We start from the raw sequence: 17342 nt of genomic DNA, 5'->3' as shown, positions 1-17342 counted from the left end.
ATAGCTTTTAAATTATAGAAAAAAAGTACTCAGGATCTTCTCGCTCAGTCCTCTAAGAGACCAAAGGTGACTCCTACTGTTAATATGAAGCAGTCTATTCCTCTGAGGGCACAGCCCTTTCAATCCAGACCGAGGTCTTTCTCCCGCTTCAGAGGAAGTACCCGCTTTGCCTAGAAGGCAATCAAGAAATCCTCTACTAAATGTCCCTTTCTCAAGTGAGGAGACAGTTCTCCTTGCACAAGTCTTTTGAGACCTCCAAGCGTACAGATTCACCTGCAGTACCTTGGAATCTAGACGTAGTTTTGATGGTTGTCAGGTCCTCACTTTGAACCTATGCATTCTATCTCCTTAAGAGACTTGACTGGAAAATCCTTTTTCTGATATCTTTGGTGATGGCAAAGAGGATCAGTGAAGTGCATGCCTTGGATAAAAGGGTAGGTTTTTCGAAGGGGAACGCTATCTGTTCATATTCCCTTGGTTTTTTGGCCAAGAATGAGTCCGCCTCAAATCAATGACCTCGTTCTTTCTCTATTAAGAATGTGATAGGAGTACTGGGATCTGATGACATGGAGATCTCTTTGTGTCCAATGAGATCTTTAAAATACTACTTACATAAAACTAAGGTAGTGATTGTTGCAGTCTGTGGTGCTCTGTCAAGAACCCGTCTAGACCCTTGTCTAAACTTGCATTTTTTCTAACAGATGTGATCAGGGAGGCTCACTCGTCAGTTCAAGAAGATGTGTTCCCTTTGTTTAAAGTGAAACCTCATGAGATTAGAGCAGTGGCCACTTCTCTGGCTTTCAAAAGAAATCTGTCCTTATCAACAATTTTAAATTCTACATTTTGGAAATTAAATTGGTGTTTGCATCTCATTATCTGAGAGATAATGAAACAGTGTATGATGATTGTAGTACTTTAGGTCTGTTTTTTGTGGCTGGTGTGGTGTTGGGAAAGGAAGTGTTGGAAGCAACTCTTCCTAAAACCTTTTTTCTCCTTGATATAAGGGGTTTGTTTTTTGGGAAGCCTGGAGGTATGAAGTGCCTGAGTAGTGTCCAGTCCTTTGGTAGGGTGGTAGTGGTATTTTATTTTAAACATGTTTTGGAAATAGGTAACAAAAAATCTTTTCTCTGGTGTGTTATTGGTATTGAACCCTAGGCAGGGATGATTTACCTATCCTTTGTTGGCCATCGGAAATTTCCTTTGCCACAAGGGCCCCAATAATGTATTAGGCACATACTAGCTTCACAGCTATATCTCTACGTGATAAGATGAGTGACATCCAGAGTCAGTACTGTCCTGTATCAACTCTCTTATTGAGTAAGAAATCACAAATATTTTTTATATTATGTTGGGCAAAATTTTTTCTATCCTCTCTCTAGTTTAAGTGTAAATTTTTTGAGGCAGAAATATCCATGCATCCCACCATCCCGCGATATGGGAATCAGCTGTATAATTACCGGGTAAGTCCCATAATTAAAAATTACATTTTTGTAATAAAATGAAGTTTTGATTATACTTGCCCAGTAATTATATAATTGGCACCCACCCTCTGACCCCTAGCACGGTCTTTTCTCTTTAAAGGCATGAAACAAACAGCTCTTTGCCAAGTGGTTCCTCTCTTACCCTGAAGGTGGGCGGGGTCATTGTTACCTAGTCAAAACAAAACAGAAAAATGAGCGCAATTCCTGAATTTCAGAATTTAACTGCCAGGCGAGTGAAACTCTTGGCAATATAATTGCCGGGTAAGTAGAATTAAAAATTTATTTTATTATATAAAAATGTAATTTTCTTAAAAGGGTTACAGGTGCTGTATTAGCAGGTGCTGAGGTTACATAGATAGGCATGAAGTTTTTTATTGAACTACATCATAGTGATTGACAGTTTAATTTTATATTGAAATATATTAACAGTTGTTCTACTGATACAGTATTTTTTTTTTTTTTTTTTAGATATCTGCTTGAGAACTTGTAGGTATGACAGACACATAAGATGATTTTTTTTTCTTTTGTTGAGTGGTTGTTTTAAATGACTTGAGAAACATGTGAAGGTTTATTTACAAAATAGTGCATATATGTGTAAAAGATTAAACAGTCCTTATTTCATACTACATAAGATAATTGTGCTGTTTTAATTTCATATGGCAAGTAAAGTGTAATATTCCAGCATAAGAAAATATGATACAAAATGAAATGGTGATCTGGGCACATTTTTTCTTATTAAGTGTAAAATTTTGAGTGGAATTAGAGTGTAAAGAGTTAGTACACAAGATAAATTTAGTCAAAAAGTCTAGAGAGTGGGAGCAAGGAAGAATTGCTTTCTTTAAAAGAATCATGTTCTTATAAAGTTAATCACCTTTTAAATCTTCATGACTGGCTAAAAGAAACATTAAATGCTAATGATAACTTCCTACCTTGCAGATTAGAACTTAGAGTACTGGAGCCCACGGGGGAGGAGGGTTAAATGTGTCCACTCACTGTAGGTGGGGTGGGAACGTGGTAAAATCATAGGGGTACACGTGAACCCACTGTGATACCATGCGTGTGGAGTTGCATATTTGGTTCCTATCCTTATATCTCCAGTAGCTGAGTAGATTAACTGTTGCTTCATTGATCAATAATTTGACCTCCAGAGGAAGGAGTTTATCATCATCATCTATTTTCAGGCACTACTTATTGCTTATAATGTTTACAAATATAAAGTTGTACAAATCAAAACATTTGTCAGAGGATTTTTATGACCTGCCTTTTTCATGCTGAAAGCTCTTGCTTTTGTCTACTTTTGATCAATTTCAGACATAGTGCTTGTTGCTGATTTTTTTATACGTACTTCATCACTATTACAGTATGTATAAAGTTAATTTAAAGCCCCTTTCCTTGTTACTGTGCTGTCAGAATGATGTGTTAGCTGAGTTTCATTGAATTTGTAATTAGTTTGTCTTTGTCTGCAATTGTTGGTGTTATTTTGTGTTAACCTGGTACTTGGTATAACTGAGAACAGTAAGCACAAATTATGAGGTTTCTTGCTGAATTATTTGTATGTATTATTTACACCTACAGTTGTAGTAGTTATTCACCAAACCTAAGTTTGTCATATGACAGATTCAATTCTTTAAGGTTGCAGACCAAAAGAGGAAAGACATTTTTGAAATATCAAGGTTTTTATTTGTATAAAAGACTATTTTGGGCCCCAAATTCTACTAGAGGCAATTCAGTGCAGATACTTTTAAATATAAAAAGTTATTTATACATATGTAACTTACCAAGTACGTAATTACATATAGCTGAAAGCTTCCTACCACGGCAATCAAATAATTAAAACTTTGTGGCGGTACCACCATCGCTAGTGTAGGTCAATTGGACCTGCCCACTTTTGGGAACGATGGGTGCAAAACTGCACAGAGAACCAATTTGTTTGCTGCCGGCTCCTGTCTTAACAATGGTGGTTATAGGCAGTCATCTTTTGTCATTTTCAGATATTTTTCCAGTATCTTTGGTGACATAACACTTGATTCTTTTTTGTGGTTGTTAGCATAATTAGCTAGTAATTATGTCAGATTTAAGCTCTTCTTTTATATATTATTGTTCAGAGGGGTGTAGAACTAGAATGACAAATTTCTCTTATGATTCACACACCAAATGCATCAAGTGTTGAGGACAGGATTGCTTAAGGGAATTAACTTGTTCAGTGTGTAGAATGGGATGAATCTAAATGGAAGACCTTAAAATCACATTTAGAGAAACTATGTAGAGATAGGAAAAGGAAGGTAGTTCTCAGAGCTGAAAGTAAGAGTATCTGTAGAGGCTTCACCTTTACTACTAGTTTTCATACAATCAACTTACCTGTCAGATATATACATAGCTAAGACTCCGTCGTCCCCGACAGAAATTCAAATTTCGCGCCACTCGCTACAGGTAGGTCAGGTGATCTACCGGCCTGCCCTGGGCGGCAGGACTAGGAACCATCCCCGTTTTCTATCATATTTTCTCTGTCGCCGGTGGTATCAACATTGTTGCTATTACCTCCTGACTTAGATTCTTATTTCATCCTTTGATCATCGTTTCTCGGCTTTTTGGTGACGTATCTGGATCGTGTTTTTGGCATTCGCTACTGTGGACTGTTTTTGGAATTGCTTTTTGGATTTTTCTCAGTATGTCTGATTCAAATGTGAGTGTGAGAATGTGTGTGAATGTAGGCTGCAGGGTGAGGATACCGAAAGCTTCGGTTGATCCTCACACTGTATGCCGTAAATGTAGGGGGTTTCAGTGTTCTGCTAATAATACTTGTAATGAATGCGAGGGATTAAATGCAGAAGAGTGGAAGACTTTAACTTCTTATTTGAAGAAGTTAGAGAGGGATAGGGTTAGACGTCTGAAAGGTGTGAGTTCAAGGCCTATTGAGCCTTTTACTGATAATTCTAATCCTACTGATTTAGATTCTCCCTATGTTTCTCATTCACAAAGTGTACTTTCGGAATCGGCCTCGGAAATCGCCGATCTGAAAGCTACGATTCGAGACATGAAGTCCAAAATGGCGGATTACAAGGGTAAGGCTAGTGAAAGTGAGCATTACAGTGAAGTGAGTTCTCCCAGTGTTGTGGAGGGGGCGTTTGATCGTCCCTGCGACGCTCCCAGGCCTAGACCTCTTCCAAGCTCCCATGCCCAGAGGAGAAGGAAAGTCGAAAGCCTTAAGGAGGTCGTGGGGAATCCCCAACGGTCAGACGTCCCTTCAGCTAGCTCTGTTTCGTGGCAGGCTGCTCAAAGGCGCTCTAGAAAAAGCGTCCTTCGTGAGTGTTTCTCATCCTCTCCCTCTCCCTCACCTAAACGAGGGTGGAAGGAGTCGGATTTATCGAGGCCTCTGAAGCGTCATATGAAAGAACCCGAAATTGATTCGAGCCCAGAGCGTTTCTCAGATGACGCTCCCTCTTCTATTAAGAAGGCGAAGGTGGCGTCAGCATCACCCGACGAGGACGCAGAAGTACCCTTTCCTACTTCTCCCCCGATTGATGACGAAAGGCGTCATGCAGTTGACGTGGGAGAAGCTTCAAGGAAAATTATTATGGCAGTTCAAGAGCAACTGGCCTCTCTGGTGGGAGTTTTAGCGCCTCGTAGGAAGGACGTTGCGCTTCCAATCAAGAAGTCTCGTCCTCTCTCCCCTGCTAAGCGAGAAGCGTCATGCAGACGTGAAGCTTCTAAACATATTACAGAAGCTTCGGGTTCGAGAGCGAGATCGGTTTCTTACGAAAGATACGTAACGCCAGAGAGACGTGAGACGTCTTTTAGATATGAAGCGTCTTTGAAAGCTGTTGGTAGACGTGAAGCTCCAACCAATATTTTGGCGCCAAGTAGGACGCCTTTTGAGAGCGGAGCGTCTTCCAGGCGCGAGGCGTCATCCGGACGTCAGCAGCCAAGTAAGCGGGAGGCGTCAGCCAGGACGCTTGGCGGACGAGAAGCGTCATCCAAGCGGGAAGCGTCTTCTATTTATCGAGAGAAGCCTGAGCTTTTGGCGCCTTCCAAGGCTATTAAAGCGGGGAAGAGGAAAGAATATCATTCCCTTAGCCCCTCTCCTATTAGGAGTTTGTCTCCTCCAGAGGAGGAACGTACAGAGGTGGGAGCGGAGACTCATTTAGATCCCGAGTTGGAAGGAAACTCGGATGAAGAATATCAAGGAAGAGAAGGACTGTCGAACTATAAAGTTTTGACTGCCTTGCTTCTAGAGGAGTATGGAGACGAATTGACTCCTGCCGCTCCTCCTTCCCCGCGCTCTCTGTTTTCGAGTGCTAAGACGAAGAAGTCTTCGGCTTTTCTCAAAATGAAGCCCACCATTTCAATGAAGAGGGCTCTACAATCCTTAGACTCGTGGATGAAGTCTAAGAAGGACTTAGTAAGAACGGTCTTCTGCATGCCTCCAGCGAGACTAGCTGGTAAAAGAGGCATTTGGTATCAGACGGGAGAGAATATGGGTATTGCTCTCCCATCTACGTCAGAAGCAGACTTTTCGACCTTAGTTGACGCTTCACGTCGACAAGGTCTCAACTCGGCACGGATTACGTGGGGCATTTCTGAACTGGACCATCTCCTCAAGGGACTCTTTCATGTATTGGAAGTTTTCAACTTCTTAGATTGGTCCCTTGGGGTGATGTCCAAGAAAGCCCATGATTCGGAAGGAATCGAACCGGAAGCCCTTTTGTGCATATTGTCTTGTATAGACAAAGCGGTACAGGATGGCTCGTTTGAAATCTCCTCTTTGTTTGGAGCAGGTCTTCTAAAGAAGGGGACGGTATATGGTGCCTTTTTAACCAAGGCAGTCTCCCACGCTCAGAGGGCAGCGCTGCTGTATTCGCCTTTGTCTGACTTTTTGTTCCCTTCTCAGTTGGTGAAGGACATTGCTCATTCATTAACTGAGAAGGCGACTCAGGACCTTCTGACGCAGTCAGCAAGGAAGAAGAAGCCTGCTTCTACATCTGACAAGAAAGGACCGAGTACATCGGTTCAGCCCTTTCGAGGTGGTCCGACCTCCAGACCTCCCGCAAGAAGGAAGGCTCCGGAGAAGAGAGGTAGGTCTGCCTTTCGTCCCTTTGGGTAAAAAGGGAAAATGAAAGCTTCTCTCCTCCAAGCACCAGTAGGTGCCAGGCTCCTGGGATTTGTGGAGGCCTGGACACTTATAAACGCAGACGCGTCATCGTTGGCTATAATAAGGAAGGGATATCGTATCCCTTTCCTGAACACTCCTCCCCTAACGTCAATACCAAGGGAACTAACAGCCAAGTACAAGGATCCTGTGCTGAGGGATACTCTTCGATCGATGGTGGAACAAATGTGGGACAAGAGAGCGATAGAACTAGTACTAGATCAAAACTCCCCCGGGTTTTACAATCGCCTTTTTCTGGTTGCGAAAGCCTCGGGAGGCTGGAGACCAGTACTGGACGTCAGCTCTCTGAAACAAATTTGTTCGGAAGGAAAAGTTCTCCATGGAGACTTCTGCTTCAGTCCTGGCGTCATTACGACAAGGAGATTGGATGGTGTCTCTAGATCTCCAGGACGCCTACTTTCACGTCCCGATCCACCCTTCATCGAAGAAGTACCTCCGTTTCATGACGGGGGGAAGGATCTTTCAGTTCAGAGCCTTGTGTTTCGGCCTGTCCACAGCTCCTCAGGTCTTCACAAGCCTGATGAAGAATGTGGCGAGGTTTCTTCACCTCAAAGGAGTAAATATCTCTCTGTATCTGGACGACTGGCTCATCAGGGCCAGATCAGAGAGACAGTGCTTGGAGGACCTGACGTTAACTTTAGATCTGATCAAAGCGTTGGATTGCTCGTGAACCTCGAGAAGTCGCAGCTGACCCCCAGACAGGACTTAGTCTATCTGGGGATTCGGATGGATTCTCGGGGTTTTCGAGTATTTCCTTCGCAAGAGAGAATCGCAAAAGGTTTGCGGATAGTCTCTCTCTTCTTAAGGAAGGAACATACGTCGGCGAGGGAATGGTTGAGCCTGCTAGGGACCCTTTCCTCGCTCGAACAGTTCTTCCCGCTGGGAAGACTTCATTTACGTCCGCTTCAATTCTTCCTCAAGAAGTCTTGGAGTTGGAAAACTGGACAACTTTCGGACGTCTTTCCCATTCCAGTGGAGATAAGATCGCACCTGGAATGGTGGTTGCCCCCTCTGGAAGAGAACAAAGGGATCTCTCTAATGACACAGAACCCAGACCTAGTGTTGTACTCCGACGCGTCGGAGAAAGGTTGGGGAGCAACATTAGGCTCGAAGGAGGTGTCAGGCACCTGGGAACCAGCGCAGGTGACTTGGCACATAAACTGCAAAGAGCTCTTCGCCGTGCATCTGGCTTTGAAGAGTCTAGAACCGCTGGTGTCAAACAAAGTAGTGCAAGTAAACGTGGACAACACCACCGCACTTGCCTACATTCGAAAACAGGGAGGGACTCACTCCTCGTTCCTTTACGAACTGACGAGAGACCTTTTGCTTTGGACGTCTCACAGGAACATCTCCCTTCTGACAAGGTTCGTGCAGGGAGTAAAGAATGTGAGGGTGGACAGACTCAGCAGGAGGAACCAGGTCCTTCATACAGAGTGGACCCTACACGAGGAAGTGTGTCAAGATCTCTGGTCGCTGTGGGGGACACCTCATGTGGATCTCTTCGCCACATTCATTTCCAAAAGGCTGGCAGTCTTTTGCTCGGTCGTGGAAGATCCAAGAGCTCTTATGGTAGACGCCTTCCTGCTAGATTGGTCTCGAGTAGACGTATATGCTTTTCCTCCATTCAAAATCCTGGGATTAGTACTAAAAAAGTTTGTTGCGTCAAAGGAGACGAGATGACATTGATAGCCCCCTTTTGGCCGGCCCAAGATTGGTTCACGGAGGTGGTAGAGTGGATTGTAGACTTTCCAAGATCCCTACCAAGAAGGACGGATCTTCTCAGACAACCACACTTCAAGAGGTACCATCAAAACCTCCCCGCTCTCGCTCTGACTGCCTTTCGACTATCGAAAGACTCGTCAGAGCGAGAGGGTTTTCTCGCGAAGTTGCAAGCGCGATCGCGAGAGCACGCAGAACCTCCACTACGAAAGTATATCAATCGAAGTGGGAGGTTTTTAGAAGGTGGTGTAGATCTAAGAAATTGTCCTCCTCCACTACCTCTATAGCGGAAATTGCTGATTTCCTTCTATTCCTGAGAGAGCAATCTCATCTAGCGGTATCCACAATAAAGGGATACAGAAGTATGCTCTCGGCTGTCTTCAGGAATAGAGGATTAAATCTGGCAGATAATAAAGATCTCCACGATCTTATAAGGTCATTTGAGACTTCAAAGTCGAAGGAACCGGTCCCTCCGAACTGGAACCTAGACGTGGTCCTCAAGTTTCTTTCATCTGAAAGATTCGAACCTCCTCATCTGGCTTCGTTTCGAGACATCACCAGAAAATGCCTATTCCTATTATCTTTAGCTACGGCAAAGAGAGTTAGTGAATTACATGCTCTGCAAGATAAAGTAGGTTTCAAGGGAGACTCAGCTATTTGCTCGTTTAAGACACTGTTTTTAGCTAAGAATGAGAATCCCTCGAATCCCTGGCCTAAGTCATTCGAAGTCAAAGGCATATCGAGTCTCGTAGGAAGAGAAGCAGAAAGATCTCTATGCCCTGTAAGAGCTCTAAAGTTTTACATTCAGAGAAAGCATCAGATGGGAGGCTCTAGACAAGGTCTTTGGTGCGCGGTAAAAGACCCCACAAGACTGATGTCCAAGAATGCACTGGCATTCTTTGTGAGGAACGTCATTACAGACGCGCATAAGGTCTGTTCTGACGAACAGTTACGACTGTTGAAAGTTAAAGCTCATGAAGTGAGAGCAGTAGCGACGTCTCTCTCGTTTCATAAGAATATGTCGCTTAAAAACATCATAGAGACGACATTTTGGAGATGCAACTCAGTATTTGCATCTCATTACTTGAAAGACGTTCGTGTGACATATGAGAAGTGTTTTTCTCTAGGTCCGTTCGTATCGGCGGATACGATTCTGGGTACGGGAGCCGACACCAATCCTTAAAAGTATATACTTTTCTTCTTTTTAGATATGGTCTGGAGTCTCTTCGAACAATGGAGGACTTGGTTTAGCACGGGCGGCCATCTATGTTGTTCAGTAAGAGAATCTTGTCATATCTGATTAGATGAGTATAATTTTTTTTTAGAAATTATGTATGTGTGCGTAGTGGTTTTGAGTTACGGTTGTTGTGAAGAGTTCGGGGATAACTCGGAACAATCCTTAGTTCTAACATATGGTTAGGATCAGGTGGTCGGGATTGGTTGTGTGCTCCTTCATAAGGTGTATTGTCATATAAGTGGATCAGCACCCATTGACAAAGTCCTTTCAGGCTCTGCCGAGTAAGCGGATAAGACCCCATCGGCAGACCCACAAGAACTCTTGGCCATAGATCATATATCTCGCTAAAGTTTCTTGAGGTGATGCAGACTACTGGGCAAACACCCACGAAGTCTACCACCTATCAGGTAGGAACCAAGGTTTTATTTATACCTACAACATATGTTGTTTACCTGTCTATTCCATATAGTAGCTGTCTCTTACCCTCCACCGAAAGGTGCCAATCAGCTATGTATATATCTGACAGGTAAGTTGATTGTATGAAAATGATATTGTTATGTTACAATAAAGTTTCATACATACTTACCTGGCAGATATATACAATTAAAGGCCCACCCAGCCTCCCCGCAGGAGACAGGTGGAAGAGAGAAAATATGATAGAAAGCGGGGATGGTTCCTAGTCCTGCCGCCCAGGGCAGGCCGGTAGATCACCTGACCTACCTGTAGCGAGTGGCGCGAAATTTGAATTTCTGTCGGGGACGACGGAGTCTTAGCTATGTATATATCTGCCAGGTAAGTATGTATGAAACTTTATTGTAACATAACAATATCATATTTGAGGATTTACCTATTCCTGCTCAACCTCCTGTTACTTCAGCAATCATTATGCCTCCTACATCTTTACCAGTAACTGATTTCAGGGTCCCATGATTCCAAACCTGACACCATTGCTAGTCTCAATGTAGAGTTTGATAAGAAGTTTGAATGGAGTTAGGAGAGGAGCTTCTTTCAGGTCTTTTGTGGAGAGTTCGTCTCTCAAAAATAAGTGATAATGCAGTGCCGAGTGAAGTGTTGTGATTTCTGAGGTGGTGGCTGTTCAGCCCACCGGTTCTCGTAGATGAAGTTCCCTTTCCCGCTCACCCACACAGGGGAGAAGACTTACTGAAAGTCCAAGGGAGGTTGGTGGGACTTGCCCCCAGAAAGTTTCCCCCTCTGTTGTGCCTGTTTATTGTACCCAGGCAGCGACAGAGCACCATTGGAAAGGCGTCTCTTTCAGTGCACACAGACTGTCGTCGGACTTAGACTTTTCCCCGGACAAGAGGCACCATCACCATAAATCCGTCTCCAGACCACTGAAAAGGCATGCTGCACCTGCTGACAGTTCTCCTCCTCTTGTTAAGAGGTACAGGAAGATTTGCGACAATCCTCAACCTTCCTGTAGCTTCCACAATACAGAAGCTTGTCATCACCATAATTGGGACAGCCCAGTGTCCTTCAATGGTCAGGAGAAAGCTTCACTCCCAGATTTACCTGATAAATGTCTGTCTGTTTCTCAGCTCCTGTCGCTTGGTACCCTGTGGCTTATGTTTCTGGTCATCGACCAGCTTCCTTGAACTGCTTGGTGCCGGTCTTGGTTTTTCTGTGCCTGCACCTGTCCTCTCAGCGCCTGCCTCAGAATGCTTTGTGCCTGACCCAGACCTCTCGGCGGCCATCTCATCCCTCATTACGGGACGAGTGGCACCAGTGTTGGGTATTTTGGCGCCAGAATCAACTCCTTCTACCTCTGTTTCTAATTACATAATCAGAGCCTTTCCCACCTCCCCTCAGATGAAATGGCAGACCAAATGAAATGGTTTTCTCTGCAGATTCATACTCATTGTTCCTGAAAGTGGGTGGGTCCTATGCACTTACACTAGCAGTGGTGGCGCCACCACAAAATTTGAATTTTTTAATTGCCTTGGTAGGAAGCTTTCAGCTATATGTAATTACATGGTAAATATATGTAAAATTTAATTTTATTATAAAATTGTAATTTTTCAAAGGAATTTTTCATTTTATATTTTGAATCGATTCAATATAGTATAATTTCAGAAAACTGTAATTATGTAATCACATTTTGTATGGAAAAGTTTCATAAATATTTGGTGGAAGAATTATTAATGCTGGGTAAGGGAAGTATGAACTTCAATATTTCCTTAGTTGGTTGGATCTGTTTAGAAAAAATTTTCCACACACCATAGCAGATAAAAGTAAGAAAAACTATTCCTGCACAAAATCATCATAACCATTTTTTATTTGCCTGTATGTACATACATTGTACTTTTTTATAATTATCTCTATAGTAATTTTTTACCTTTTATCCACAGAATGAGGAGATACAACAGCAGATAATCAAGGAGACATTTCAGTTAGTGTCCAAAAGGGATGACAATGTGTGCAACTTCCTGGAGGGAGGCAGGTAAACTTGTTTACTTTTACATTCTTTGTCAAAACATATTTATTTAAATGTAATGATTAAGAAGTGCAATATTTGGATCTTGATGTCTCCTTTAATGTAAATCTTTATTGTCTGATTATGGAATTTGAATGTTTTTAGTTGAGCTCTAAAATGATGAGCAGTACTGTGTAATATTAATGTTCTTCAAATTTCATAGGTCCTGTTTACATTGATTAGATTGTTTGGTTTGGTTATATGTTCAGCCCTCCACAGGGATGATTCCCTCTCTGTGGAAACTGATTACTAAGTACCTATCTTTCCTTAGTGGACAATTATGTTTTGGTGATAAAGTACTGCACAATGAAAAGACTCTTTAAGCCCAGAACCATGATGTTCACTAAGAGACAGACCTAACAGTAATGACAGGCTTGGCCTGCATCACCATTGTCATATCTGTAGAGGGAAGAATTGTGTAAGGCAGGATCAAGTGCCTTCCTGCTTTAAGTCCATTTACGTATATTCCATTGCTGTACCAGCGGTGGCACTATTCTGGCGTAGACCAGCTATGAGAGAATTCTTAAGGACAAGAAGTAGTTCACTATAAAAAAACATATGTAATCTATGTTAAGTATTAGGACTGAAGGTTTTTGGGGGTCAAGAGTTATTCAGATTTTCAGTTTTTGCAAGGAGTTAGCACTCCTAATTCTAGTGAAATTTTGGGTCAGTTGAACTAATTTTGTGTACCAACACTTACATTGGTTTAAGATTTTATTTTATCTTATAAGAAAGGTAACTACCACTCAGATTTGACTTATAGCCACATTTGTAAAGTATTTATTACAATGGTATTATTATAATTTCAGCCTTATTGGTGGATCAGATTACAAGTTGATTTATCGGCATTACGCAACTCTTTACTTCGTATTTTGTGTGGACTCATCAGAGAGTGAACTTGGGATATTAGATCTTATTCAAGTCTTTGTTGAAACCTTGGATAAATGTTTTGAAAATGTATGTGAACTGGATCTTATTTTCCATGTAGATAAGGTAAGTCCTCTGGATTTTCTTGTAAGTTTACAAATTCAAAATTAAAATGTATTTATTGTAACAAGATAGGGGATCACTAGAAGACCATGGAAATACTTCATGACTGTGAGAGAGAAAAAAAAATGTTTGTACTGTATAGACCTTAAATTTGGAATATAATTTGAATCAGTCTTCATATTATCAAGATCACACATTTTTATTAGATTTTACTTGTGTATAGAGTTAGATGTGAAATAAGTTTATTTCTACCCTCTACTGTCTTTTACTCCCGCCTGTACGTACTTTTATCAGGTCTGGATCTTCTTCTATCCTCTTTTTCCAAAGTTTCCTGTACTTCCCTACTTCCCTTTATCCTACTACTTCCTCATCTACTCTTTCATCATATGTCCAGACTATCTTAATCTTTAGTATCTTGGTCTACTGTCACATATCTTTAGAGCTAAATCATATCTCTTAAAAATCTCCATCAGTTTCCTTACAGGTCCTCATGTTTCTGTTATTTCTACTTTGAGTCCATTTTATTAACTAGCTATCTCCAACTCATCCATGCTGCAGTTACAAATTGTAGTAGACAATCTGCTGTACATATGTACTTTCCAAACTTTATTCAGCCTTCCCATTGTTTGATTTGTCTTTATTAGTCCTTCACTAAACTCCAACTCAAGAGAACTTGTACTGGATGTGTATGTATTGCAGGGAAAATAAAACAATAAGTACAAATCCTAATTCATTTCATCTTTAGTTTTTGTACATGGAACTTACCCAGCAGATATATACTTAGCTATAGACTCCGTCGTCCCCGACAGAAATTCGAATTTCGTGGCACACGCTGCAGGTAGGTCAGGTGATCTACCGCCCCTGCCGCTGGGTGGCAGGAATAGGAACGATTACCATTCTAGAACCAGATTTTCTCTGTCGCGGTAGTGTCAACATACGTTGTTGCTACCTCCTGACTTGATTTTCATTTTTTCATCGCCATCGACCTTCTGGGCTGTCTTTTGCAGGGAAGTACTGGGTCTTTGGTTTGGCATACGCTTTTATTAACTTTTTAATGAATTTGGCTTCGAAATTTCGAAGAATATATTACGTGAAACTACCGAATTTTTCGGTAGACACTCATATATTTTGCAATAAGGGAAATATTGATTTTTATTTTTTTTTTTTTCACTAATACGTGTATAAGTGTTAGAACTTGATGAAGGAAATATAAGATCTAACTTCCTACTTTAGGAAGTCAGAAAGCATATAACTAGATACGCTTCCTTTAGAAGCTTTAACAGCTCTCGTACTAACGAGCAGTTAGAGTATTGACAATTCTAGTAGTTGTTGCATCCTCATCACCTTCTTACTCCACTGAATCTACAAATTCATATGTGCAAATTTGAAGATAAATGGATGGAGCTCAAAAGGCGAGCTCTAAAAAGGTAAGAAGTGAATATGGTGTTCCCAGTGCAGTGGAGGGTGCGTCTGATCGGCTCCGTAGCGCTTCCAGGCCTAGACCTCTTCCAAACTCCCAGACCCAGTGGAGGAGGAAAGTCGACAGCCGCAGGAAGGTAGGAGAACCCCCACGGTCAGGCGTCCCCATCGGCAGGTTCTGTAGAACGTCCCAGACTGCCAAGGATAGCCATTGATAAGGCATCCTTAAAAAAGTGCGTCTCTTCATCTTACATCCGAAAAGACGAAGAATGTATGTTTGGAGTTTCGATGATCTAGCGCGTTCTCTGAAAACTAAGAGAACACTGAGCAAGAGCCAGGCGCCAGCCGCTGCCAGGAAGCCGCGTTCCAGCAAGCTAGCGTGAGCTACGTTCCAATAGCCAGCAGCGAGGCGCGTTCCAGCTAACAGACTAGCGCGAGCCGCGTTCTACAACCAAACGCGAGCCGCGTTCTAGAAAATTTTTCTTGGCGCAAGGCGCCTTCAAAGAGACAAAGCGCCAGCCTGGCGCAAATTGCGCCAGGAAAACAGACGGCTAGAGCAAGGAGCCTTATAGTAGAGTGGCAATCAGAACGATCCTTCCATTGAATGTTTCCGGGCAAGAGGCTCTTTCTAAAAGGGGTCTAGTAGGCGCTCGGAACTATCAGGGCGCACGGGACCTTCCACGCAAGCGGAACGTTCCAGGAGCGAGTCTCCTTTCTAGCGTGCGGAACATTCCAGGCGCGCGGAACATTCCAGGCGCGCGGAACATTCCAGGCGCTAGGTGCAAGGAGCCAGGCGCCAGAATATTCCTAATCTTCTTATGAGAGAGAGGTCAGTCGCGAGGCTCCTCTTTGAGTTTCAACTTGAGCAACTTTCCCCTGGCAAAAGGTGCAAGAGGTCGCACAGGCGGTCGTCGCTTTTGCCAGAAGGAGGTTTTGATACTAAGAGAAGCCATTTTTTCATTATTCAGAGGACTCTCTCCTTCATTCATGCTCTTCCCTCGTTATGAAGAGGCAAGAACTTTGGGAGTTTTCTTATAAGAATCTCATCGACGTTTGGGTATGATGGCGGATAGGAAATATCTACTTCCTTCCGTAAACCCTACAGATGAACAGGAATTCTGTCTCTTCCACGATTTATGAGGAAATCACGAAGATTTAAAGAGTTCCTGGATTAACTCCCTTCCTTAAGGAGATATATATACTCTTTCTATCGTTCTATTAACGAAAAGAACGAAGATAGTAAAAATTTTTTCCTTTCTCTATCTGCCTCGGAAGGGAAAGAAGGTAGTAGAGTATCTGCTGTATGAGAATACGATATGGCAAATCATAAGCACATACCGTAGTTACTTCTTTGCTGAGCAACTCAATTACCAGTATCCTTCCAGGAATTTCCTAGGAAGGACTACGCTTAAAGGGATTGTTAAGACAACACCTACTTAGCTTCTAGATTTATCGAAGTCTTGTTTCGCTTAGATACGCATTATAAGAACTTCCTGAAGTTCGATAATAATTTTATAAGATTCCTTTATTAAATGGAGTAGCTGGCAACTCTGGAAGAGTAAGGCCAGTCGGCTAACGAGACTGCTATCGCTTAGACACCAACGCAGTATCATGTAGGTTGTTCGGTCATGAGTTGTCGGTTACATGTCTCTCTCCTGCGGGGGATGGAATGACTAACCGTTGTCTCTCCCCTACAATCGTGGTTTTAGCCTCGGATTGAGGGGATAGTTAAGCAAACATAAATAAAATATTGTCTGCCTTTTGCTAAGAAGCTTTCAATAAGAAAGATATTACAACATTTCAATGCTGTTTACCGTAGGTAACATTTTTAAAGGATTCTAACGCAGCGGAACTCTATATTGTATAATGCTCTCATGCTTACGAAAGCATGGCTTATTAGAGTACATGCTTAGTGAGAAGATGAATGTAGTAGAGAATTCACTTTAAGACTACGGTATGGTCAAGTCTTATGCACATACCGAGGTTAACTACAGAATTCCTAGGTATCCTTACAAAGGTCCTAGATTAATGCTGTTTACCACAATGTGACAGTATTATAAAGGATTCTAATACGGCAGAGCGCGATATATATAATTCTCTCATCCTTTCGAGAAACGCACACAACCTTTTTAGAATCGGATATTGCTCAAGAGAAGTTGGGTGAGTCGGATGGGAAACATTCTCTTAGTGGCAGAAGTTGTTTCCCTGAATGGACTATACTACGTATATAAAAGTTTTTCCCACTAAGAACGGAATTAACAAGTGAAGGATGTCGGGTACCATAAAGGCATAGATGTTATGGCACATAACCTAAAAAGAACTAGAAGGAAGCGCCAGCCTGGCGCAAATTGCGCCAGAAGCACCATCCAAGATATTTTCTCGTTTTAGCGAGTTATTAACCTAAGAGTCCAGTAGCCTCTCGGACAGCAGGCTCGGTAACGGCAAGATTCGTTCCTGATTTCGTTACCCATTTAATCGAAAAGGGGTCGCATTACAAGGAATGATGAAATGATTTATTTTAATTTAAGCACTTAGGCCAATTCCACGACTCTCTCATATCGCAAAGAGCATCGAGAATCTCTTTTTTCGCCCCTGTTCGCGTTAACAAAAGAGAACCTATTTGGGAACAGACACGGAACGTAACGATCCTTAAGAGGTTCGATGCAAGATTTTGCATGTCCGTGAGAACCTTCTCGATCGAAGATAATAACTGTTAACGTATGTCTAACATTTATTGAAAAGAGTTGTGAGAACCTGCGGAAAGTCTTCTTCATAGATCTCTTTGTAAGGTAGAAGACGAACAGGCTTCCTTTAGACTGCTTCTTTTTCCTCGAACCA

At 42.3% G+C, this 17342-nt stretch overlaps 1 protein-coding gene across 2 annotated transcripts in view; it reads left to right on the top strand.

Annotated features, from left to right (window-relative positions):
* The window catches only part of LOC135221004 (AP-3 complex subunit sigma-1-like), a 100915-nt gene that overhangs the window by 29936 nt on the left and 53637 nt on the right, over nucleotides 1–17342 (top strand). For both annotated transcript variants that reach the window (XM_064258719.1, XM_064258720.1), the window contains exons 2-3: nucleotides 11971–12062; nucleotides 12905–13088. In XM_064258719.1, coding sequence (XP_064114789.1) covers nucleotides 11971–12062; nucleotides 12905–13088 — 276 coding nt within the window. The remainder of the gene's footprint in view (nucleotides 1–11970; nucleotides 12063–12904; nucleotides 13089–17342) is intronic.

This window comes from Macrobrachium nipponense, chromosome 2, assembly GCF_015104395.2.
Source record: "Macrobrachium nipponense isolate FS-2020 chromosome 2, ASM1510439v2, whole genome shotgun sequence".
Classification (NCBI taxonomy): Eukaryota; Metazoa; Arthropoda; class Malacostraca; order Decapoda; family Palaemonidae; genus Macrobrachium; species Macrobrachium nipponense.
This window is presented reverse-complemented; position numbering and strand designations above follow the sequence as displayed.